At 43.0% G+C, this 26,028-nt stretch overlaps 2 protein-coding genes and 1 long non-coding RNA gene across 7 annotated transcripts; 1 reads left to right on the top strand and 2 right to left on the bottom strand.

Moving 5' to 3' along the window:
* Positions 1 to 5,961: 5,961 nt before the first annotated feature.
* On the bottom strand, positions 5,962 to 9,237 carry LOC127593253 (uncharacterized). Of its 2 annotated transcripts, XR_007960355.1 has the most exons (3): positions 8,173 to 9,237; positions 6,577 to 7,512; positions 5,962 to 6,522 (listed from the first exon to the last, which is right to left on the bottom strand). It is a non-coding gene; the product is annotated as an uncharacterized LOC127593253 (long non-coding RNA). The 2 variants fall into 2 exon arrangements; XR_007960354.1 differs by lacking the exon at positions 8,173 to 9,237 and having other exon boundaries at positions 6,577 to 7,645.
* A 5,616-nt stretch (positions 9,238 to 14,853) lies between these two features.
* On the bottom strand, positions 14,854 to 20,927 carry armc1 (armadillo repeat containing 1). Of its 2 annotated transcripts, none has more exons than XM_052054557.1 (7): positions 20,671 to 20,922; positions 19,120 to 19,329; positions 18,846 to 18,937; positions 18,380 to 18,572; positions 18,049 to 18,165; positions 17,318 to 17,392; positions 14,854 to 16,487 (listed from the first exon to the last, which is right to left on the bottom strand). In XM_052054557.1, exons 2-7 carry the CDS (start codon positions 19,279 to 19,281, stop codon positions 16,290 to 16,292), a joined length of 837 nt encoding a protein of 278 aa, XP_051910517.1. In that variant the 5' UTR covers positions 19,282 to 19,329; positions 20,671 to 20,922; the 3' UTR covers positions 14,854 to 16,289. The 2 variants fall into 2 exon arrangements, with proteins under 2 accessions (XP_051910517.1, XP_051910518.1); XM_052054558.1 differs by lacking the exon at positions 14,854 to 16,487 and adding an exon at positions 16,984 to 17,164 and having other exon boundaries at positions 17,232 to 17,392; positions 20,671 to 20,927.
* A 216-nt stretch (positions 20,928 to 21,143) lies between these two features.
* On the top strand, positions 21,144 to 25,092 carry mtfr1 (mitochondrial fission regulator 1). Of its 3 annotated transcripts, none has more exons than XM_052054537.1 (8): positions 21,144 to 21,280; positions 21,949 to 22,057; positions 22,137 to 22,235; positions 23,171 to 23,325; positions 23,413 to 23,654; positions 23,750 to 24,011; positions 24,206 to 24,359; positions 24,587 to 25,092. In XM_052054537.1, the coding sequence occupies exons 1-8, from the start codon at positions 21,180 to 21,182 to the stop codon at positions 24,632 to 24,634; spliced, it is 1,170 nt and encodes a 389-aa protein (XP_051910497.1). In that variant the 5' UTR covers positions 21,144 to 21,179; the 3' UTR covers positions 24,635 to 25,092. The 3 variants fall into 3 exon arrangements, with proteins under 3 accessions (XP_051910497.1, XP_051910498.1, XP_051910499.1); XM_052054538.1 differs by having other exon boundaries at positions 21,166 to 21,285; XM_052054539.1 differs by having other exon boundaries at positions 21,169 to 21,285; positions 21,933 to 22,057.
* The last annotated feature ends 936 nt before the right edge of the window (positions 25,093 to 26,028 follow it).

The raw sequence follows: 26,028 nt of genomic DNA, 5'->3' as shown, positions 1-26,028 counted from the left end.
CCGAACCCCAGGAGGAGATATTTGCGCGATACCCAGGAAAGTCGATCCAACCTGACGTTGTACAGGTAAAGCTTTGTGAATTAACTCTCTTGCACCCTGTAACCTGATCGTAACCACCGTCCCCAAAAGGGTTAAAGACTTTCGATGCAGGACTTCTGTGCCAATTCTCGAAAGGAACGAATTTGACTGCTGACAAATGGCGATCAAAAACCATAGCAACGATGGATTCCTGCAAATTTTTATCAAACTTATACTCGACACAACGGGAGCGTGATTATTTGTCGGGGGAAAGATGAGAAGAAAAAAATAAACGTCATTTTTGTTTGCCTTGGCTTGGACGCGGAAATCACATACGCACACTCTCAGCCTTTTTCACCCCTCTGCATCAATCTGTTCCCAAGCTGTTTCCACATTTGGTCCCAGTTTGCCAAGCTTATTCCTTGGCAGGGATAACGGGGATGATTACTGCAAGTCTGCGGCCACCTTTAGACGCTACTCCAAAGCCAGGCAGAAAAGTACACATGATTATACTTTCATATCCAAAAGTTTTTTTCTTTCCTCTTATGGTCTCTTCTCCATAAACGACAGTTGTGCGTGCAAATATTGCCCGACTCGTGAGACAGCTGTGGCCCATTAAAAAGTGTTATGCTTGCTGATTTCCGACGGCGCGCCCGCACGTCCCGTCGTCACCAAGCCCGCCGCCAGCAATTACCCCAGATGAAATGTTTAATTGCGCCTTAATTTCCATCAGATTTATCTGTCAACCGTCCCATCTCCCGTCCCTAACGAATCAAATTAGGCGGCCTGAAATGTCCGCTAACATGACAGACAGGCGGTGGTACATGCTAGGATTTTCGGGTTGGAGTTTTTACAGTATTTCGACATTATTTAGCTTAATCTTTTTTTTATTATTAATTGAATGTCATTTTGAAACCCTCAGGAGAAATTTCAAGGTTTCCCACAGTGGGTGTGTCAGAAGCTTGGATAGCTGAATCCGCGCAAGCTAGCTGGCGATTTTATTTATTAAAGGGGAGACTGTCGACAATAGTGCACATCTAAAACCGCCACTGCGTCATTACTAAAACCCGGTCATGTGGAGCACATGCGATGGAAAAATCGACAGATTGACAACGCAAAAGCCAGGAGAAAAGTCAAGATGGAGGTGCGCGGGGAGGCTAAAGGTGTCTACGTCGACGGCGAGAAATGCCACCGCCCCTGCCAAAGCACGTCGAGAGGGGGGCCGCTAGTGGCTCTCGCCCGCCCGACGCCCGAGGGATGATGATTATGCTAATGCGCCATATAAATATCAGCAAGATGCTCATTACTGCTTTCGTGTGATGGCGCTTGTTGGCTATGACGGATCATCATTTGGTGCTAATGTCGCCACGTTACGGATGCAAAAGCAGATGAAGTCTTTGAGGATTTGGGAAAACATCTCACCCAAATATGAAATGTTGACTTAAATTGTGAAATTAAGATTCAGGAAAAAAATATTTCGCAAATAATTGTTAATACTTTTATCTTGGTAATTAATAAAAATAAAATAATGGGAGGGGAATCTGGGCAATTTTATATGATTTCATATAAAAATATGTGGAAATTAGGTAAATTGTCATTTTTCTGGACTTTAATTTTTTTGGGGGGGGGATGTTCTTGTGACGGGAGCTTTTGAGAGCAGGTACCGTAGCTTGGGAAAATAATTTTAAAAAAAGGTAATGATATAAGGTCATAAATAATTTTTCATTAAAAAAAGGTGCATTTTGCAACATTTATGCATCTACTGATTTTTTTATCAATCTTCAGAAATCAATTTTTCGTAACTTTATTTTATTTTTGTAATATTTTTCCAAATTGCTCCAAGGTGTGATTGTGAGCGTGGATGGTTATTTGTCCATGTGTGCCCTGCGATTGCTTGGCGACCAGTTCTGGGTGTAGCCCGCCTACTGCCCGTAACCCCTGTGAGGATAAACAGATTAGAAAATGGATGGATGGATGGATGATGCTCAAGTCTAGTATTACTGGTAATGGAGGGTCCTCTAGTGGTCGGGGAAAGAATCACGGCCTAAATACAGTTCAGTTTTATTTAACTTTGAAGTTCATTACTTTTAATCTTTGAGAACTGCATTTTTTATATACATTTACTACCAATTTCATGCAGCTTTAAATGTCCAACATCTACATGAATCATATGCCTACAGTGCCCATTTTGTTGTCCAGAGAGAAGGCCAGCAAGGGAATTGTTGGCGATTGTCACGCGAGGGCATTCACTTATTCAGCAGCATGCGCGCCACGAAACATCATTACAAAGAGACCACCACAGGAAATGAGATGTGCGGGGCAAGGCTCCAGAAGCAAAAACGTACCCCCCCCCCCTCACCACCACCAAAATCACCGCCACCAACTGTCACCCCGGCTCGACGAGGATTTTGCCCCGCAAACTCGGCGAGTGGCTCTGTAGTGGCCGGACATCCTACCGAACATGTGGCACCCGTGATAATTACGGCAGAATTAACACAGGGCGGCTTTATGGGCCTTCTGCCGCTGCCAAGTGGATGCCAGACATACACACACGGGGGCATGTGTTTGAGCAGCACTCAGGCTCCAGGCGCGTATCTGCCTCATCTCCACGAGAGAAGAGCCTCTCTACTTAGCCAAAGCTAAATGACTCACTTTGTTTTAGTTGGCTTTTTATAATCACATAAAGTAATTGCAGGTAGAAAAATAGAATATTTTATTTTCTTGTCTGTATTTTACGCAAGATTAATTTTGGTTTTTTAACAGTGATTTTTCGTTAAATTATTAGTTTTCCAATCTGTTAATCTGAACTACTCAAATTTTAGCCTGTGAGATTCTTCCATCTTAAAAATAAATAAAATTTCATCACTTGTCACCGAAATAATAACCTAAAAAATTATTAGTATACAATAGTTTCCTCTTCCCTCCTATTTTAATTTGGTTTTATGTAATTATGCAAATAGCTAGAAAAATGCCAATTTTTTTTTCTATTTTTAAGCAGCACAAAGCCATCTTGGAAAAATGATTTTGGGTAAGCCGATGCTAATCTTTGAAACGTAACTACAAGCTCAGGGAACATCAATGGTGGCCACGCCACCACCCTGCTGTCCTTCCTTTCTCTTGTTTGATCAATAAAAAGCATGAAAGAAACAAGATCACAGGCCTTGGCAAGCGGCGTACCTATGTGAAGCCTCCTGCTGGAAGTTGATTTTGGTGGAGAATTAGCAAATGACAGATGTTTGCGCACGCTGTCGAACCCCAAAACCCCCCACCCCCCACACACTCCCTTCGTATGCTTTGATTGGGAGAGGGCGTCGGTGTGCGACAAACAGATGCTCATAACTCAGTTCAGTGAAGAGCATTACTTTCCAATGAAGGCCTGGACGCGAGCCAATCGGTTACACACAGCAAGGCAGGGTGGGAGCGGCAAGGAAAAGTCACGGGACACACAATTACCATCAACGATCCACAAACAAGTCGTAAACTGAGATCTATAATGTCATAATATCAATGATATCATGATACTGGCAACGTGACACCCCAAAGTTTAAAATATATATCACAATATGATCATAACACCATCTAGGACACACACTAAAAATCACAAAATCCTTTTACAATATCAATGATATTATGATACCGTATCCGATATCTCAATCAAGATCTTAATGTGATCATAATCATACCATCTACAATAGAGAGTCAATTGTCTGTCAATCTCAAATGGGGGTATGCGTACCCGGAGGGGTTCATGAAGGTGCACGTGAGCAGAGCTCTATAGTACGCCAAATTCTACGATACAACTTGTTGATATCGCAACACGATCTATGAGACGTCCTGAAAGCTAATATAAAAGTTGTACTTGATAACTGACTTGAAGATTGTTGATATCATCACAATCTCATCACAGATAGCCAAGTATGATATGGTTATAGCGTCTATAAAAAATCCTTATAGCTGCAATTTTTCACAATACATCAGATTACAAAAAAACATATGACACAAACATATATTCCAGGATTTTTGGGGGGAGGTACTTGGTGTAAAAAGTTACATCACAATATTTATGATATGAAACCGTAGGTCACAATATCACGATACCGTTGATGATAGTTCATGAATCCTTTGCTGACATATGATAAACAAGAGAATTAGCCAGCTCCTCAACTACTGGTGAAATTTGTCAACATTTTGCCTAATTTCTTTGTCAATAATGCATGAATGCTAATGATAAAAAGGAGGTGGTGCACATCTGCTTTCAGCCCAGGTCGAGTTGGCGAGAGAGAGAAAGAGACAGGCCGGCGCAGAGCCGTCGTAAAAGGGAGCAGTCGGTGCGAGCACAGACGCGATTTCACGGCTGGCGACTCGCTCGCGAGTTGAGCTGTCTTGAGCTCAAATGATTCAATTAAGCCAGCTGTCCCTGTTTGTCATGGCTCAACTGGCCACAAGATTACCTTTCGTGGGGTGCATATCCGCGCCTCCTACGCCACCGCGCAGATACAAAAACACACGGAAAAGAAGCAAAGAAGGCGGCAGTAACCGTGTTAGCCACTTAAGCGCTAAACGCATACATCCTTTTCTCTTTGACTCACGCTGTCGCTCTTTTCAGTTTTTTTCCCCGAACATTAGTAATCAACACCAAGACTCATTTTTGATCGGGTACTAAAGGACGATGGCTAAAATAGCATCATGATACCGACAGGTATGCTATCATAATGCCAACTGCAATACATTGCGGCATTGACGATAAAAACCACCAAACCTTCTATGACATGTTACAATTACGTCTATCCTCACATTACATCACGGGTCTGTGATAGTGTCATGATGATATCGTGCGCTATCTACAAAACGGTCCGGTAAGTTTGATATCATCGCCAGTGGTAACATCACATTACTGCCTACGATACTTGCGTGTCAATGATATCAACCCAACATAATCGACACCTGTCCTAGTCACACTAAATGTGGCTTCTCTTCCCACCTTGCCCATATAAGGGAATTAACACCAGGAGTCATTAGGGCTGATGTCTTCTTCTTCTTCTTTTAATGTAGTTAACGCCAAGTAACCTCATTAGACATCCTTAGCGTAATTGACAGTCTGGAGAAGGTGACGGCTCAAAATGGACAATTAAAAGCTCATTAGCGTTTGCTCCCGTTTTTTTTGTTCTTTCTCAGATGTAAACAACAGCCCCGTTAAAAGGCCATGCTAACCACAGTGTGAACATAAACGCCCCCCCCACGCCCCATAGTCTTCTTCATGAATGATCAATCGTCAGTCACTCTAAGCAGAACATGCTACTCCATGAGTGCACATAACCAGAGACACGCGCACCCCCCCCCCCAAAAAAAAGGGACCAACCATTCTTAATGGTATGATTCTGTCATGGTACAAAAAAAGTTGTCACACGTAAACCAGGAAGTAGCCTGAAATGGCATCATTTTATCATAGCCCATGAATCTAAAACTTATCCCACCAGATAATAAACAGAAGGTCAAAGCAAACACATTTTTCACTTTTGTTCAAAGAATTTCTTTGGTCTTTTAACTGGTGTGCAAAAATTCCCCCGCCATAAACAACATTTAAAAATATGGTACGATCCTATCATCCTGCATCAGCTTCTGTGAACCAGGAAGTAGCCTGCTAGCTAAGAAACAGGCTAACAACCAAAATGTAACATTTTCAAAATGGTACAATCCTTTCACCCAATGTCAGTGTTGTCACCCAAGCCATGTTCTGCTAGCTAATAAACGGTAATTTTTTTAAAACAAGGAATCTTGCTGTTTTTGCCATTTTGAGTCATAACGAAAGTAAAACTGCTGTTGACTCCACTCATTTCACATGACCTTCTGCCATTTTGTTCAATTTCCAATTGTTATTGGATTTCTGGAAAATATTTGGTAGTAAGATCACTTCTGGGGTTTTTTTTCTTTATGAAAAAAAATAAATAAATAACATTGTGTATCTCCAGGTCTCGGTCATGGTGAGAACGCTTCAGAAAGGGAGGACACAATCTTGCTCTCTGAGCTGTCAAATCTCTCACGCTCATCACAGTGATTGGGAAAACAATGCCTCAATGCAACAACGAGCATTCACGGGCCGCCTAGCACACAGACGACTCGATGTCTTTACCTCATTAAAGCAATTGTTGTCATTTTCGCTAGTCAAAGTTGTAGGGTTTTTTTTCTTTTTATTAATTATATAAACAGTCCCACATCACAGAACTAAGACCAAGTCAATTATTTGTTTAAAACATGCCAAAAGCAATCCAGTGCAGCCAAGAAAAACACAGCCAACAAATCAGGAAAAACAAACTTAACAAATTAGTAATTTGGAAGTACTCACAAATGATCCATGTTGCACTCCAGTCTCCTTCCCGAGTTTTCGTCTCGATCATCGTTATGTGACGCAATACTGAGGCTGATCTTCGATCCATTTCCCCCCGCCCCCCATCAAGTCCTTACTCTGTGCACAGGTGCCCCTAATTATCAAATCACTGGAGGCAGCTGCTCCAACCAAAAAGAAGGGCCAACAAACAACCCATGTATCACCCACTGCACTATGTATGATACATTGCTGATATATACATGTCTGTATCACGATATCGCTTGCGATACATCCCATCCGACAATGCAATCTACATTTTGACGACACGATGACATTGCGACAACACAATATACGATACATCGCGATACCTTCCATGATACGTACATGAAATCTGTGATACGGCCTGCTGTCGATGATGTCACCATTCCATCGGGAATACAACTGATGGATTTTAGATTCCGGCTATTATGATACATCGAAAAAGCAGTGTCTACAGTATCATCACGGGCCCTTTTTTCGCGATGCATCAAGATATCAATGACATCAATACGATACCAACTCCATTACCTTGGGATGTCTATGATATATCACGATACCATATGCAGTACATATGATATCATGAAATAATTTGATACATCACGATATTTAACATGTCATCTATTATATTTTGCAATGTCTATATAAAAGTGCATTCTGATGAAAAAGTGGACAGTTGGAGGCCCTTCTTCACTCCCCGCGATGCGTTCAGTTGCACTCAAGGTCTTTGCGGCTATTGAGGTGTCACCGTGGCACCTTTGTCAAACATTCTTCTTCGTGGCCTCCGTGATGTCATCGTTACGAGGAGTCGGATTTGAATGGATGCTCCAGTGTGTCATAACGGACATCCATATCCATCGAGAGTGAACGCTTGGCTTAATGGAGCTCCCTAGTCAGCCTCGTGTGCAATGTTAAGGCCCATTTCCTTTGCACTCGTGCTCCAGCGAGGGAAGTGGGCTTGACACCCCCCCACCCCCGCCTCCCGATGAGCCGCCTGCTTTGCTCAGGTGGCGCCCCACACAAAACGCTTTGCACATTGAAGGAAGGTGCTGACAGGTTATTCACAGGCCTCCCTACAGCCCTCAGGGCTTTTCTTTGGAGGCCTCTCTCATCGTAACAGGCTGCTGCCGACACTGACTGCAGGGCCAAAGTTGAAAAAAAAATAGAAAGAAGAAAAGTGGCTAGTAATTAATTTTCATCCAAAAGGGGTGCCCAGATATTCCATTAAAGAAAATCATGTTTTTAATGCATGCATTAAGGCTTTAATAGAAAATATTACATCAAAACGTGAAACATTACGCATTTTGTTTCTGTGTCAGGACACGACTTCAACACTACATTCTATTGCGGCAATATCATCTTTCCCGAAATGTTGAGTTACCCTTGGGGCTGGAGGCAAGAACCCATCAGTATGTCATCACCATCATCATCATCAAAGACTGAAAAGAAGTTTAGAAATCACATAAGTGAGAATGGGAAGTGGGGGCGGGGGTTGCGCGTGTTGACGCATTGGCGTGGAAGTGATCATTACTTTAATTGATGATAATGCTTTTAATGATTGAACATTTTGTCTAATTGATGGTGATTGATTGCACATTAGCGTACAAGGAAAGGGAATCAGGGAGCTAATCAGGGAGACGACAGCGCGGGTCAACGCCGCCGTGTGATGGAAACATACAGCACGCACACACATGGAGGAGGGTGGGGGGGCTAGCAGATGGGATGGGAGTGGAGGACTATGAAAGAAGTCATTAGAAGAAAATGTGCACATTAAATATTACTTTGAGACTCACTTGTGGTTGTTGTTGTTGTTTTTTCCTGTCACACCCAGTTGGGAGTTCCGGCGCTTTTTTTATGACGACGGTGTACCTAATATTGTGGCCCATTCTCTGGTATGCAAATGTGAAGCGGCGAAGTGCTGAAGTGGAATGCTGGAGTGCGCCGCCCTTTGGCACCGACGGGACCCGTCGCTGGCTCCGAGTGGCTTTGAGTTTAATGAATAGAAGTGCGATAATGTGATTTGGGTAATAGGGTGACGTCGTCTAATGACGGGCTGATGATGATGATGAATGTGACGCTTTTCCGGGAGACAACGTTGACACGGGCAAGGTGCTCCGCGGGCGACTCTTTCGCCAGACGATTTTCAACTGTCGATGCGGACAAATGAATGCCTCCCTCGAGTATACGAGGGGGAAAAAATAAAATAAATTTAAAGGTGGTGTCGTGCGGCAAATGTCGTTACTAATAAAGGTTTCGATGCTTTTATTTGAGTTCAAGTGGGTTGAAACCCCCGACTTGAGAATTACATACAGCAGGTGAGGGGTTATTTCTTTGGATTTGCCAAGCTATAAGAAACATGACAGAAAAAGAGCCCACTTTCTAAAACAGGATACATTTGGGGCGAGTGGGGACCACCGAAATACACTGACACAAAATGGAGGATGCTCGTCGCCCCAAGGTCGTTTCAAAGACAGGAAGTGGGCTCGAAAAGAGGTGTTTTTCTTTTTTTGAGGGTGTCTTCCTCCTCCTTCGCCGTTTGTCACCGTGATATCTGCTAAAGGTGATAATTAATACCCTCATTTTCGCTAGCGAGCCACTCTGTGAGGGCCCTAATTAAAACTGATGTAGCTACTTAGCGTAGCCAGCATCACAGGTGGGCCCAAATTAATCAGCAAATAGAGCTAAATTGTTCTCACTCTGCGTTTTTAACTCACTTTTCTATTTTTTTTTTTTTAGATCGCGACAACACAGTCGCTGTACATTTTAGGTTTAATGCAGAGGTCGTAAATATATATATATGAGCCAATTTGTGCTTTGCTGATTCTGCCTAGCAACAAGTGACAACATTTTGGAGACATTCTGCCACAAGACATTACCGTGGTCAATTTATCAGTTTTGGTCAACAAAACTTTGCGGAATGAAAGAGAACTAAAAAGATCCGCAGTTGATTATGGCAGCGGAATCCAAAGAAATCAATTCGCGTGTTTATGAAAGTTTCATGCGGTCACGGCGAAGAAGGCGAGTAAATTGCGAGTTTCCATCAATTACTAAAATTGTCGTTTCATGTTAATCACCGTTCTTCGGCTGGCTCCCTCATGAATAATTTAACAATCGGCACTCAGACGGGCACACACACGCACACACACACACACAAAGTTTGCTGCGGGAGAAGAATGGTTTTGTTCACTTTCCAACTCTCATGTCAGAATTTAATTTGACCACAATCTCTGTTCTCCGTAACAGTGTTAGACATTTTTGGTGTCAGAATTTGAAACCATTGGCTGAATGGATCAAGAAGATGTGACGGCAATTGATGATCCTGTTTTCTGGCAACCCCGCTGGCAGCAGCCCTCTCAGATGTCTGACTGACTCCACGGAGATCTTCTGGTCACTGGCTCCGCAACGACAAACTTGGCATCAGAAGTCGGATCCACCCCGGACATAATTTTCTTCCGAGACAATCAGAACTGTACATTTGAGATCGATTCAACGTCCTGAGAATAAAACAACCTTGAAAAATGAGAATATTCAGAAGTGGGCTACCAACTTGGTGTCAGAAGTGGGACTCCTTTGGCCGAACATAGAGAATTGCCACGAAAGTCCAAGTCAGCGCAGGTTTCTAACACCGAATTGTAAATGCGGGGTAATCTTAGGCGGGACAAAACAAAGCCATCCTGTCAGGGGAATTAAAAATAACAGCGTCGGAAACGTGAGAATGGGGAGCTAGACTAGGAGAAGGGGGGGGGGGGCGGCCCTCACTCAAAGAGTTAATGTGGAGGCGGAGGAGCGCATCCAGTCAGAAAACAAGAGCTAAACAAATCTGCGATGTGGAACATGGAAGTGAGCGAGAACGAGAGAGCGCAGCCACTCAGGATGGTTTAATGAGAAGTTGAGGTGGCGGGGGGGGGGGGGGGGGGTTGTGCACCGATATGGCCTTTTGAGTGGAGAGAATGGCCTTAGTCGAGCGTGGCCCCTGAAATGAGGTGAGAACGGCGTCACCTGATCCACAATTATCATGGCTGACGTGTGGGGGTGCAAGGTTAGGGGGCGCACAGAAATGGAAAGGGGCAAAGAAAAAAAAAATTGATATAGATGTGACAATTCATTTTATGGCAAATTGTCAGCGCCCTTGCGGGACTCAATGAAAGCTTGTTAAAATGATTTATACTTTATAAGGGCGGCACGTCTGCATTCAGTAGTATTGTAACGGTATGGATAGGAAGAGGGGGACAGATGCTGGGGGGGGGGGGGCATCCTTGCATGAGGTCGAAGCCCTGTTTTAAAATTGGATTTTTTCTAGAACTTCAAATTGTGCTTCCGGGGTCACCGTTTCCGGAGCACTACTACCGATACGTCGACGCAACCGTCACCGTACCGGATGCGGCAAAGACGGATCCGGTACAACGATGGCGGACCCGAACAAATGTAGAAGCGACGGTATCTGGAAAGTTGAATGTGACGGAGCGATTGCAGCGAATAGGAAACGCGGGCGCAGTTCTCGTGGTTACGGTAAAGGCAATTTGCGGCGTTCGTGTGATGTGGGGACTCGTGCCGATCGCAATGTGTGACCGAGGATGCATCGTTGTTGACGATCCTGGTTGCGACGGTGGCCGATAGTGGTTGCGCGGCGATAGAACGGGAGCCCCGATGATTAAGTGGCGTTCAGGACTGAGAACACTTGTTTGCAAGGACAATCTTTTGTGTACTTTTTTTTTTTTGTGGCGCGGCGCGGCCGCCTCCATCTTTGTGCACGCATGAAATGTGTTTAAAGAGATGAATCGGGATCGGACGAGCCGTCCTGACATGATTATGAGGGATTCATCTGCAGCCATCTGCCACCGTTATGAAGGAGGGGAGGGTGGAGGGTTGGGGAGGGGGACCTTCTGTTCAGCGAACGTGCCACAAAGGCAAACACGACACAGACCCCCGCTGCTCTACTATTTAACACGAACATTTTTTTGCTGTTCGGAAGGTGGCCTTTTGGATCCGGTCAATGAAAAACACGTTTCGACACGTTCCTGGAGCCCTGCTACAGTGGAGACGTTTGCTTTGAGTCCACAAAAACGGGATTTACAGAAGGAGGGGGGTGGGGGTGGCTTCTTTGATTCCATTTCTTCAGGTATTATCATATTCACACGCCATGTGGACGCAAGTGGGGGCAGAGCAGATGGGCCTTCATTGCTCATAACAACGTCCACTTGTTGTCTTAAGTTGTGCAATAGCCAGCGCAAATTTTTAAATCGCACCTTTGCTAATCCACCCCCCGCCCCCAACTCGGATTTTCACACAGTCGCACACATGAACGACGACATTTGGACAATGCAGACTAGCACAATTGCAGTAGGAAAATTTTTATTTTCTCAACACGCAACGCGTCACAAGTAACATTTGAACATTTGTCATACAACCATTAAAAAAAAATATGTTACCATTGTATATTGAGACTAAAATTCTGTGGGAAATTATTCAAAAGGAGTGGGGGGGACTCGCACCAATCTGAAATGATTTTTGAAGGCAGGTTCGAAAATTTTGTGGGGCTAATTTGATGGGGGAAAAATTACAAATACATTAAAAATACACTTTGTTTTTGTTCCTTTATCGCTTACAACAGATGTGAATTTGCAGGTAGAGCGTTTGACTGTTTTACAAGACTTGGTCAGCCATTTTTGGGGGAGTTTATTGTCATCATCTTTGTCTCATGCTACGATGAGTAAAAAAAATGAAATATGGGCAAAAATCCAAATAGAAAGGGCAGATTTTTGCCGATTTTAAAAGCGCTTATATTGGCTGATCGATCGGTGTCAAGCCCAAGCAAGAAGAAAAAAAAAATAAAAATAAAATTACAAAAATCACATCGTTCCACTTTTTTTGTCATCGCCGTTAACCTGAGCCAGAGAAATCGCAAAACACTTGCCGAGCTAATCCTTCAATTCCTAAGCGAGCTGAAGTTTCACATATGAAAAATCCAAATCCTTCCACTCTCACCAGAGTGGAAAAAAAAATCCACAACTTTCATTTATCAATCATTTAAATTGTGTGCGTGGGAGTGTGTGTTTTTTTCTTTTTTTAACAATTCACTCTCTCCTTGTACGCCAGGGTAGTCGGCTTAATTACGGCGCTCTAATAACCTGTCACAAAGGCGAATGCGAATGTCACACCATATTGCCGGGCCCTTAATGGCGGCAGGCAGATCCGCTGATGAGCAGTTTTGGGACAATTATGCTCAAATCTCTGGTTGTGTGCATGTGTGTGTGTGTGTGTGAGACATGGAGCGTCACACATGAAAGCTGACTGACGGGCCTGTACGCGCACGCACTTGTTGGACCTTGAACCCACCGGCAAACCCGCCACCCTCGCAGTCGATACGCCAACGCCGCCGCCTTTATTATCTTCCTAATCCACATATCCGGGCTCGATATGCATAATATCATGAATTATTTTGACACCGGGGGACCTTTTAATTCTCAACAGCCATAATTCATCCCACCAATCGAGCGCGCCAGGAGCGTTTGTCGCCGGGCGGATGTGGTGGTGTCACAGAGGCCGTAGCGCCACCCCCCAACTCAAGCCAACCTGCCTTCCTTCCAAATCATCGAAGGCGGTGGGGACAATAATACGACGACCACAATGATGAACTTTGTACGTGTCAATCTCATCAACGCTCACATGCATGCAGCTGCTGCAGCGCACGGACATAAAAAAATGTTGATCGCTGAGCTCATTTGGAGCTCGGGTGCAAACCAAAACAGCAGCACCGTTCAACATCAGATTAATTCAAGTGAGGAGAAAAAAAAAAAAAAGCATCCCCGCCCTGTATTGAAGACAATATGACATTATGTTGATGAAACTTCCAGCCAGATTATCATACGATTTGGAGGATTCAATATTGCAAAGACGGAAAAAAAATTTGCCCATCACCAGTTTCACCGAGTGACGTGAAATTGTATGGAAATGTCAGTCATAAAAAGGATGCGCGAAAAAGTCTCATGAATACCCCCCCCAAAATAAATAAATAAAAACAGATTTTGAAAATGCATGGCTTTCTCGCTTAGCCTTCAGCCTAGCTAGCTTAACGATAACACACAATGGCTAATGCACATAAAAGTGTTCTGAGCTCCTCGCAGAGGATCAAGAGAATGTGACTGTACCGTTACATTGACTAAATGCGTCGCTCAAATATCAGTTGCTTCAAAAAAAAACCCCAAAACAATATTTTTGGGGGAGAGGCTGGAACGGATTAATGGCATTTCCATTCATTTCAATGCGTAGAGATGATTTATGACGCTGCTGTATTCCTCCCGTCAGGGTCAGGACACTCGTGTCTAGCCGACTACGTTGCGGCTTTCGCTGGCGGTAATATACTCCACGGGCCGCTCAAACAGTCAGCGTGACCTTCGCTCAGGCGCGATAACGAGCGACATTACATCTCAACAACACAGATCAAGAGAAATGTCTCAATTAAACCTCCCAGGGAAGGGAGAAGAATTATCGCACCTGCCGCGCTCGCCGCGTCCTCAAAAAGTTATTTGACATAAATTGCCAGAGTCACATCATTTCCCGCCACCCCGGCCAACGCCGCCGCCGGGATTTACGGCCGATGGCGGCGACTCGGCCCGCCATCGCTCGGCGGCGTGCACATGCAAATAGACACAGGCGGCGCAGAGATAGGATGCCGTTGATTGGCTTTCGGGCGGGGACAGACGGAGGCGAGGAGTCCGACGTGGACTAGTTTCTCAAAGAGGACTAATAACATATATAAATGTGCGGAAGCATACGAAGCTCTCCAGAACGTCATTTAATGCACAATAAAGTGCCTCGCCTACTGTATTCACCAGTAAAGGCAAGCTTATGGCTGCATGAATACTGATGATGATGTAATTTATTGTCGATTGAAATGCGGGTTCAGCAAGTGGAAGCTCGATTTGCTTTTAAAAGCGAGCGATTTATTATATTAGGGGTTTTTGGGGGATATGATAACTTGACACAGTGAAGCATACATTTTTATTTTCCTAATTTTATATTCCTTTCAGTTGCGTTTTGTTGGGCACATTATGGCAAAATATATTCATAACCGCATAATTGTAACATTGTAGATAATTTAAGCGACATCCAAATTCGGTATTTGTAACTCATTCACTCCCAAAGACGTTTTTAAACGTCTTTTCAGACTTGGTCGAGAATTGGCTGGTAGTGAATGAGTAAAAAAAAAAAAATTTAAACTGCTTGGATTGCATGCGTGTGTACCTAATGGAGGGCCGTAGCAGGAAGTGACATCACTCCTCCTCTCGCGTTGCACCAGCGTCGCTCCGGGGCTTGCAGCTGGGCCTCGGCTGCTGCCTGGCCACCAGCAACATGCAGAAACGCTGGGGCGGCTGGATTCTGTCTTCTCCCCACAACCACCCTAAGGCACCTCTTGTTTCAAGAAAAAGTCAACTCGCTTTTTAAAAACAAAAAAAGCACAAAAAACAACAACGTTGAATTTGAAGTTTATGGTCTTTTACAGGAATGAGCATTACAGTATATTATACGGTTGGATGTCTGTACATTTCTACCGTTCGGATGTAATATGAGGACACTGAGCAACACGCGAGGATGATTAATATACCCCCCAAAAATAAAATAAAAATCACAGTAACGCAATGGTTTTAAAAAAAAAAAAAAGCTTGACCAGGAAGTCGCCGCTGGATTAAGGTCACGCCGCAGCGTTAGGACCTCGACTAACAAGAGACGAGACAAGTGGCCTAGTCAGCACTGCATTGTGTGGGTTTGTTGTGTGCGGGACGTTAATTATGAGAGACGTGATGCCGGGGAGATAACAGGTCAACCTGGGATATGAGGTAAGCACTTTTGGCATCACAGATTCCTTTTTTTTTTTTTGTAGTTGTTGAGTGACTCGCAAAAACCAAAACGGGACAGAATGTTGCAAGGTGGGGGTCAAGCACCGTTGACAAATTGTACACAAGACTTATATGAACGTGTGTTTTTTTTTTCCGATCAGGGGCCATTTTGAGGGGAGAAATTGATGCGATCCAACAATGTTTATGATGTATTTTATTTGAAGTGTTTCATCATCAGAGGACGTGCCCAAAATGTCATTGACTTATGTTTAGATTGTTCTCCATATAAATTTATACTTAAATTAAAAATACATTACATTCAAATTAAAACAAGTCGCCCCCAAAAAGTAACCGCAATTAATTTTTTTTTTAAACAAATCATCTTATATTTTTTATTTTTGAAATTTAGATGAGGGGAATGAAATGAACACCAAAATATGTATTCTAATTTTAATTCACATCAGTTATTTTCATTATTGTTAAGATAATTAACCCAATAAAAGGCCATTTTATTCAATGACATTTTTAATTGTTTGATCTTTGCAACTGAAACCAGCCCAAATTCTCCCAACCGAAAAAATACACTTTTCTTCAATTTATCATTATTATTAATATGATTATTATTACTGTATTACTTTTAGGACCCTTGGAGGACTAAAACTGATGGGGGGGCTACATGTTCTGCGCTCTTTAAGGATACTCCAACAATGAATAAATAATAATTACAAAGAAATGTTCCCGTCAAAAAAAATAAAATAAAGGCACGCAAAAGCAATGGGGGGGGGGGGGGTCGATTGGCACTAATGCATGCTAATAATAAAAAAACTGAAGTGTGAAAGTGTTAGTATGATAAATATCCCGGAAAGGGGGAGGAGAGGGTGTGTGTCATGCACCAAAAAAAATCATCTCCCAACTTAACGGAACAAGCATCCTTTGTGTCAGCTGATCTCAAGTCCTGGAGTTTGGGGATATACAGCGAACGCTTAACATACACACACGCTGTAGCGCTCGGTGTCTGTGTCAAGTCCAGGCTAAGCCCACTTCGTATGGTGGTATGGGGGGGGCGGGGGGGGTCACCAATAGAAAGAGCGAGTCAGGAAGTTGGTGGCCGTGTTGAGCCAGCCCACTCCGTCCGTGACGGAGCCCACGCGTGTCACCGCCTTGTTCGGATCCTGTGACGGACTCTCCTCCTCGGGCAGGTAGTCTGGAATGTCCGTGTTCTCCTCCACCGCCGAGGCGCCCTCGCCGTCCTCTTGGAATGGCATGAACAGCTGCGACACACACAGACACACGCAAGCGCGTTCCGACACTTTGAGGAAGTTTTTAGTGGTATGTTTACAAAGCAAAATGACAATCTGGATCAGATCTGGATTCAACGGGAACTTCCTTGCAGCTATTCAGATGTACTACAAACAAGCAAGATGTTCTGCTGTCAGCCACCAGAAGCATTCAAACTTGTTGCGTGTGATTTTGCAGGTTTGATTAACACTGGTCACAAAATGCCCAATCTGGATCAGAACTGAAATAAAGCATGCACATACTTTTTTGGCCTTTAAAATTCCGCAAAAGATGATGATGATTCGATGACGTTTGACGTAAACGGGCGTTCCAACGGTTCACGGGATTTTGTGTGTGTGTGTGTGTGTGTGTGTGTTAACCCTGTAACCAAATAACATGATGAGCTGTCCACTGTAGTCACAAGCTCAATTAACCCAATCTGGATCAGAAATAGTTTAAACCATTTCTTCCTTTAAAAAAAAATAATAAAAATAGGAAGCATCCATGCCATCATAAAAAGTGAATATGAATACATCAACCAACAGTTGTCCAAAGGACAAAACAAGCAGACAAAAACCATGAGCGCCTTGGTCCAAGTCATGGCTGAGCAAAGTCTGACACCTTTTGGTCATACGCAGTACTGACCTGGAGAAGACCGCAAATACTGTCTCTTTAATAATAATAATAATAATAATAATACATTTTATTTATAAGCACCTTTCAAGACACCCAAGGACACTTTATCTTCATTTAGCTCGAAAATACAGATCTATAATCACAATATTTGACATGTTGAAAAGGAAATGCCATCGCTTGTCCTTACCTCTCCTCCGTCTTCCGTCCTCAACACCTGCTGGGCTGTCATCACTTTGGTGGAGTTGATGGCTGTGCCCAGCGCCTGTCACACATCACACTTTTTAGTGGTCCGTTTCCCTTAATAATATGAATCCAAAGTAGAATGCAACAACATGTTATGGTAGTTACGAGACAAAAGCAAAACATAAAAAAATCTGCAAAAATAATAAAAGTATTACAAATAAAAATTTGAAATAAAATTTGAACTATTCAATCCAAAACTTACAATTTAAAATGTCAAATAAAATTGAAATCAATCAAATGACATTCAATATAAAATAAGGGAAATTTAAGATGAAAGGAATTAAACAGTAATGCTGATAAAATAACACATTAACTGTGGACTTAAAATATACAAAGATGAAAAAAACTCATCTTTGTATAAAACTGGAATAAGACTTAGATGAAATATTTGTCTATAATTGCTGTTTTACAATTATTTTTAATTACTAATGTGACATTTTTACCCCCCAAAATAAAACAAAATGTTAAAAAAAAACCTACAATTAAAAACTAAATGCAACAAAATATAGCTGGAAATGACATTATACTGTGATGCTACAGTAAAATAAAGATCCCCACCATTTCATCCACACATTCTCATCACATGACAACATTACACATGAAAACATCTGTCACTTTGGAAGTTTTCGGGGAAAAAAATAAATAAATAAAAATGGCTGCGGCGCTTTTGCTTACGTCAGCTTTAAGGTCGGAGCGGATCCTCACAACGCATCTCTTGACGGCCATCTGGAAAGTGAAACTGATGACTCCACGGATCTTCAGCAAGGCCTCCTCGCAGAGGCTCCTACGGGTCTGCGCGCCGGGCAATGAGCGAGAGGAGAAAGATTCAAAATGATTCACGCAACTGAATTGCACTTAAATATGTTGTTTTGGATTTGAAAAAACAAAAATTAAGCCAGTGTTACAACAACCACATTTAATCTAGATATTTTTTTTCTTGTGCCTCTAAACCACGTCTCAAACTTTGTGTGTGAGCCTCCATCGAGCCTGCTCCATGGCCACCTACCGAGTCGTCCAGGCCATCGATGTGCAGCACTACCGTCTTGGCCCTCTTGTTGTTGGAGCCCAGGAAGAACTGAGCCTTTCGTCGACAGGAGGTGGCGGCCGCCTCTGCCTGCTCGGCTTCCTCCTTCCCAGCCGACTGGAAGATCTCATAGATCTCTGAGGCCAGCAGTTTAGTTTCACCGGGTGACGTGCTCCTGAAAAGGCGGACCGAGAAAGACGCTTTATAGGATCGAAATGGCTCCTTCCTTTTCATGCAGTTTGTCTCATGTTTATATTGATATAAGTATTAATATATACACATGTTTTTAAAAAATCTATTTTTATTTCTGTACATTTTTAGTATTGATTAAAAAAAAAATCACAACTATAAAATCTTGTGTGCGCAACAGGGTGTGCCCCCAATCCCCCCCAAAAAAGAATGGCAGCCCAGCTTTGCCTGTGTGTGAGTGTGTGTGTGCACCACTTGCTTCTGCATGACATTCTGCAAACTCAGCATCATGCCCAGCTCGCCCTTCATTTTCTCCCTGTTGGCTCGACATTCCGCCAGGTAGCGCACGGCCTGCGGACACGAAAAAAAAAAAAACACAAGGATGAGATACTTATAGCAAGCAGCCATTTTGTGGCAAGATATATCGCACACACGAAATGTACATGTTGTGGTTCGGCATTACGCTTCACAGGCTTCAATGAAACAATGGTTATTTGATTAAAATTGGTAGCGAGGTTTCCCGTTTGACTTACCAGCAGTGCAGAGTAGACCACCTGTGGGTTCGGGTGGTCCAGGAAAAGAATGAGCCCGGGTAAGCATCCCTGATCCTCTACGATGGCCCTGCGATTAAGGGGGTCTGCAGCAAGGTCCCGCAACTGGTTCACCACCGCCAGCGCATCCAACTCCGCACTCATGGCGCCTCCCGTCCGGCGGCCACGCGCATCCAACCGACTTCTCCCTGACTGTGACCGGCCCCCCCAAAAAAATGTAACAGCCAGTTCGTCAGGCAGTTAGCATAGTCAATGTAATTACTTTTCCAACCCATCTAGTAACGACGTTTCATTTTACTTTTAAGTAATGATTCTAACAATTATCCCGTTCATGACTCAGATAAAATAATTTTTCAAGACAACAGAATAAGTACGTCAGGTGCAGGAATTATTGGTGCCATCTTGTGGGTTCACATCTTCACATTTAATTGGATTGGATAAAACTTTGTCAAATGTACTGCATGTTTAACATACAGCACAGATGAAATTTCTTCCCTCTCAACATAAAACAAGAGGAGCCGCTGCGGGTGTTGACAAATAATATCTGCGGCTGGCAACCGATTCAGGGTGTCCCCCGCCTACTGCCCGAAGACAGCTGGGATAGGCTCCAGCACCCCCCGCGACCCTAGTGAGGATCAAGCGGCTCGGAAGATGAATGAATGTACTGTATGTGACCTGAACAAACAGGGGTTGGCCTTTTAAGTGTTTTGGGATCATTGTTTGGGCTTTATTTAGAGAGTTTAAACTATTAACATAGGAAATTAGAAACAGCTCGGATGGGGCATACATTCTTTTGCAAAACAGACTCATAATCAACTTAGGTTTGTGTATAGTCTTCGATACATATGTGAAATGTTTTTGATAAGGAGTGTTAAAATTTTATTTTTTAATCTTAATCAGGGAATAATCGAAAAATAATTGACAAGTACATTTTCTAAATAATTACTGTATTAGCTGGATACATAGTTCACTCTTAAGGTTTTTTTTAACATATATATCCATTCAATATATGCCCAGAGAACCGTGAAAGAAAGAGAAAAAACGCCAGCTATTATTAGTAACATAGCTTTTAGTTGTAAAGTAACAAAATGGTGTAACAGAGATTAGGAACTCATCATTAAAGGGAATTTAAGAAGCTTAAAGCAGCAATTGGTTGACCCATTTATCATAAGAGCACTTGTATAACAACAATAGTTTACCGTGGATAAATCTAATAAATTAATAAGTAAATGTTGGAGCACTTAAAAACATATGAATGGCATCATTTTTCATATTTTGAATAGTGGGGTCACAGCTGACAACCTAGCGTGCTTAATTACCGGTAAATGTAATTTATAGAGCTCAACATGTCATGACGGAAATAAATGACAATTTTCAAGGAAACAAAGCTTTTGAATCTATTGACATGTGAATATTTCACGATGTTTGTTCGACCTCGAGTTTCACCTCAATTTTTGTCCTTTTAAAAAGACCGAGACGGGTCGTTGGTGGCTAGGCTATACTAAAGCTAAACCTAACTCAATTCAAACTTACCTTTCAGTCAGTATTCGGCGAAACCATGAGACAGCCACGGCTAAAGCTCGGTGACGCAAGACGCAAACGTGCAGAGCCGGACACAAAATGTCAGTTTTAAAAACAACCTTTGATAATAGAAAGGAAGGGCCCTCTGCCTTTTCTTCGACTATGCTCGTTTAAGCTAGCAGCTGTGCACACTGTTTTGGATGTTGGGGCACGTCAGTGGGTACGTTCGTTGAAATCTTACACCTACCGGTGTAAATGGTTCCCATCTGTTGAAACGTGACGCGTTTCCGCGAGGACACACGAGAACTTACAATCGAACGCACACCAAAATTCCGCTGCATGATTGGACATTCTGCATTGAACGAGTGGATGGAACGCCAATCGCAAAATAACCCTGTTTAAATACCTTAATTTTATTGGCTGCAGTCGATGACAATCAACAAAATTGTCCAATAGTGATGGTGCATTGCAATATATGGGGATATTATAATCTCGACAATCCAATTGGTTCAAAGATTTTAATGACTACCTCCACCGTCACCTCTGTTGCGGGACATGACCGACTGCTAAACAAGGTGGAAACATTCAAGAAGTTGTACGAAAACCCTCCAGTCAAGACTTTGTAAGGTACCTTTACGTATACTTGACATTTTATACAAGTTATATGTTTTGAGAAACACAATCAGCTGCGTAAAGGCGTTCCTCAATTTTACACTGTTGACGTTGCTTACGCAGCCCCACAAAGTTGGTTCAATCCGGTTAGCCACGATGGCTAAACTAGTTAGCATCAGGTAGGCACGATGTACGATTAAACTCTAACAAATGATCCTTTTAAATTTATTATTTCCTTTAGCTCATTTAAATATGGCGAATGACATTTTGTATTAGATTTTTCATGTGGTCAAATTGAAATGATATGTTACGTCTGCAAATGTTTTATTAACGCTGGTATTGTTTTCGTATTATTTCACGTAGCAGTTGTGCTCAAATTGTTAGATGTAAAGAATTTGGCCCGCAATAGCTTTCTTGTGATAAATAGCACATTTTTGTTGTGCATTGTCTTTGTAAACGTCATGGACGTCACGTGTTTGACATGATGCGAGTGCGTCTTTGAAAAAGTTCTAAAATAAAACCCAGACATGAACACAAGGAAGATTGTCATTTTATAAAACGTCACTTAGCAAACAAAGTGCATTTTTACAATTGTTTAAAGATAGTCATAAATATGATTGAGATAAGCAATATTGGTTCAAGCTGTATTATAAATCTAGCAGAGTGGTTGTCCTTTAGATTCGTTCATGGTGATGACGTCTACCCTAATTGGACATGTGTCAGTCAGCCCGTTCTCAGTGCCTCAGGAGCAATGAATAAACAATATGAACGCATCAAAATGGACCTGGTAAGTTAATGGATGAATTTCTGTCTCCTTTGCATTACGGAATTGTCAAAAATGTTGGGGTTTTTTTCGGGACAAATAGACTTTTGGATCAGCCAAGCCCTACGGGTCCACAAGGAGTATCGTGAGGAGGATAGCGAGCAACCTGCCTCTCAAACCCTGCCCCAGGGTTCACTTTCAGGTGAGAGATGGGATTTTTCAAAATTATTCAGCCCTACGTAAAACAAGCCAATACGATCGCCAAAGACGGGGAATTTTACCAGGTGTAACTTTCTGTGAGATATGGAAAAAGACCGTTTTTTTCCTGGGTAGCGTAAAAGTGGCTTTCCACACCAAGGCCACTATGAAACAAACTCTTAAAGCTGTACAAATTTGCCGGATGGAGTCAACCTGTCAATTTTTCCGGGGAGTATGAAAAGGTCATGTGACCCCTGCCTGTGCGCGTCAACTTGTTGACATCACAGCTTCTCTCAAGCTCTGTTGACATGGACTTGTGTGACCGCTGTCCTTCTCCAAACCATAAACAGTCGCTCGGGGGTGAAACGGAGCAACTCTTTTAAAAATGTTGGCATGTTTCAATGTCTGTCTTTCTTTGCCATTTCTTTCAACTTGCCTTTTCTCTTTTTCTCCCCTCCCTCTTCTTTCCAGCGGCCCACCCTAAGCTTTCGGAATTAGGTTAGTTTGTTCAAAACAACGAGACTCGACTGTTCTTGCAAAATCCTGTTTTTCTTTTTCTTTCTTTCAATTCTGAAACGCTAACATTCTAACACTTGGTGTGCTAACATGACTAAAAGTGTCACTGTAGATTTCTAAGGATTTTACATCAATTCCCCGTAGGGATGGTCGAATATCATGACCAGGTATCGGTATCTCAATGCTGATATCCGCCACTGATTCTGAAGGCAAAAAAAAAGTTTTCTTCACGGTAGTTGGCGCTACTCTGCAGTGGTATGACATGCTAACAGTTAGTGTGCTAACATGTAGCAAGATACTACAGATGGCTGAGGATTTTTTTTTAATCCAAGTTATAGTTGGTTACTATTTCAAACAAGATGGAATGCTAATATGCTAACAAATACCATGCTAATGCTATGGCAAATGTACCCAATGTGGCAGCTGTATCCATTCGACGAGGATGCAGGTGTCGTTAGCAGAAGGAAGGAGCATGGCGTGGCCTCACTCGCCGATGTCTCCTGGATCGACCAGGATGATGATGATGATGATGAAGATGAGGAGGAGGAGGAGGAGCAGGAAGTTGAAGGCAGACCTCGGTGAGAAATTAACCATCATATAGCGGACACCACCTCACCCGGTGTTCCTTCCAGTTGTGTAACTCAACATTCCTTGCCACTGTTTAGGAGCAGGTCGAGGCCTTCCCGGGGGCTGGCGTTCCGCGGTCGTTTGCCTCGGCCCCGGAGAATCCGCCCGGCCCGGCGGCGCTCGCTTCCCAGCCTGCACCAGGGCCCCTCGGATCCCCAGGGTCCGGCGGCCGCCAATGATGATGCCATCCAGAAGATCAGCGCGCTGGAAACGGAGCTGGCCAAGCTGCGGGCGCAGATAGCCCAGATTGTGCTGGCCCAGGAGAAGAGCGCCCAGTCGGGTTGGAAAAATGCTCCCTCTTGACGTAGTGACAAATTGTCCACTAGGTGTCAGCAGAGGGCTACAGTTTGAGTATCTTGTTTCCACTTGCCTCAGATGCATCCACTGGCATGAGCCCTTGCCCGCCTCCTTCTGGCAGTGGGCCTCCTCCTCCTCCACCACCACCACCGCCGCCGCCGCCACCTCCTCTCCCTCCTCCAGGACTGCAGCGCACCTTTTCCGCCATAGATTTGATCAAGGAGCGCCGCGGGCAAAAGATCTTGCAAGGCCAGACGGAGACTAAAACGCATGCTGAACTCCCCAGCATGTTGGATGTGCTCAAGGACATGAACAAAGTCAAGCTAAGATCCGTCAAAAGGTAAGGACGGTCAAGACGACGTTTTCTCGTCAAAATGTAATGAGAACATTGTAATTGAAATATGACAAGAATAAATTCAAAATGTTGAAAATGCAACTTTGAGATTTTGATTTTTATCCTCGGCATATTCCTGCTTCAATATTGTGACTTGCTGCTTGTCATATTCCATCCCCCCCACCGCGCCCTTTGAGCAGTCGCCCGGCGAATGCGGAGAAGGGCGACACACTCTCGGAGCCCACAGACGCCGCCGCTCTCATCGCACAGGCTCTCAAGAGGAAGTTTGCTCACACTTACCCGCAACACAATCACCAAGTGGACCAAGTCAAACATCCAACGGAGAGCCCGCTGGTAACAATACACAACAATTAGTACCAAGTCAAAATAAAGGGGGAGGAGGGGTTTTGGCCTTAAAAATGTTTGGTCAAATTACGGGCCGTATGTAATATTTTTTTCTCACTACTTTTTCTAATAAAATAAAGTGCAATTATTCTCAGAATATTAGTTTGCCACAATTTTTTTTTTTGTTCGCACAACTTGTCATTGTTCATGCTCATCGTCCTCTATTTTCTCAACAGTTTGGTCAGCACATGTTGAGATCAACCGGGAAGCTCAATTTTGTCTAATGCAGCTTTACTGACGAAGAGGAAGCCTCCAATGTTCCAGATCAACAACTTTTATTACTATTTGTGGAAGTACAAAAGGGATATTCCTCTGAATTCTGACCCTGTATTCATAGCCTGGTGCGCTTTTTAAGTTATTAAATGTTTTTACACATCTATATAGTGTCACTCTCAACTGGTCATATGCTAAATTATGATTTGTTGCTTTAAGACAAACACTAACTTGCCAACATTTTTTTTATCATTACCTCACTTGTTCTAAACGTCATCTCAAATTTTAAATTGTGACAGAATGCAACCAAGGCGTCATGACTGACATTATTTATGCTTTGTGTAATTAATTGTTGGTTTTATATGGACCGTTTAAGTGATTTGTTCAAAATCTTCTACAGTGGAATTGTGTTCCGTTAAAATCCTATCCAATCGTAACGTTCTTAAATAAAACTATTCAGCGTGGATAAGTGTGTGTGTGTGTGTGATTTAAAAAGAGAATAGTAGAAAAAAAGGTGTAATATTTTGAAAAAGTCTTAGTAGGGAAGTTTTTGAATGGTAATTTTACAAGTCATGAAAATAAAGCGACTGGCTTGGAGGGGAAATGAAACAACTTATCTGCCTTTTAGTCAACAAGAGGTTTTCCTTTTATTCTTCAAAAACAGCAACGGGCATGTATCAAAAAGTGGAAAAAGAGCGCGAAAAGCCTTTACAAAAAAAAAAAAACAACTCCAGTCTTGCCCCTCCCCATTTTACCCCAAGAAAACCAAAATGGCTGTCGCAGCAGAATTGTAAACAGTTTGCAAAACAAAACAACAGTCTTACAGCACTTTTTAACAGCGAAAGGAGGTGGGGGGGAACAAACACCTGCGATTTTCACAAGAAGGGTTTCACACTGGAATGTGGCGGTCATCTGTTATCGTTATCGTCATGGCGAGTTTGGTCACTTAGCTAGTCGCTTGTGCATAGTCGTAAGGCATCTTGTCTGTACAGCTTGCGTGCGAGCGTGGCCCTTTAAGACGGAGGTTCCTCGTCCTCCGTTTTCTTCTAATGACTAAAACCCTGAGAGCCTCAGAGCGGAAGAGTTTCAATGGATGTGTGACGTGTATGGCTTCGGCTGCTTTGTGCTTGCAAAAACAAAAACGGGCTGATAGTTTGTGTGTGTATTCGTTCCACTGCTTTATATTTCCAAGTACGTACTGAGTGTGTGTGTGCGTGTAGGGGCGGCTCGAGCTAAACGTGAGTTTATGCGCTTACGGGATAAGTTGATTTTTCAACATTGCCATCATTTCATACTGTAAGAGAATATCACGCAGTTTGTGTAAAATAAAAACGCCGATTTCATGAGCGTTTTGCAACTGTCAGACGAGGCATGTGAGTAATTTGCTATTGCGATACTGAATTGA

Source organism: Hippocampus zosterae, chromosome 20 (genome assembly GCF_025434085.1).
Source record: "Hippocampus zosterae strain Florida chromosome 20, ASM2543408v3, whole genome shotgun sequence".
NCBI lineage: Eukaryota > Metazoa > Chordata > Actinopteri > Syngnathiformes > Syngnathidae > Hippocampus > Hippocampus zosterae.
Note: the sequence above shows the minus strand (reverse complement) of the source record. Positions and strands in the feature narration are given on the sequence as shown.

Excerpts from the sequence above, each read along its gene's own strand:
- armc1 (XM_052054557.1), bottom strand. The coding sequence starts at position 19,281 with ATGAGTGCGGAGTTGGATGCGCTGGCGGTGGTGAACCAGTTGCGGGAC. Across the intron at positions 18,573-18,845 it reads TTGCAGAATGTCATGCAGAA|GAGCACGTCACCCGGTGAAA; the intron begins GCAAGTGGTGCA and ends CCGCCTTTTCAG. Across the intron at positions 18,166-18,379 it reads TCGATGGCCTGGACGACTCG|ACCCGTAGGAGCCTCTGCGA; the intron begins GTAGGTGGCCAT and ends CCCGGCGCGCAG.
- mtfr1 (XM_052054537.1), top strand. The coding sequence starts at position 21,180 with ATGACTACCTCCACCGTCACCTCTGTTGCGGGACATGACCGACTGCTA. Across the intron at positions 21,281-21,948 it reads AACCCTCCAGTCAAGACTTT|ATTCGTTCATGGTGATGACG; the intron begins GTAAGGTACCTT and ends GTTGTCCTTTAG. Across the intron at positions 22,236-23,170 it reads GCCCCAGGGTTCACTTTCAG|CTGTATCCATTCGACGAGGA; the intron begins GTGAGAGATGGG and ends CCAATGTGGCAG.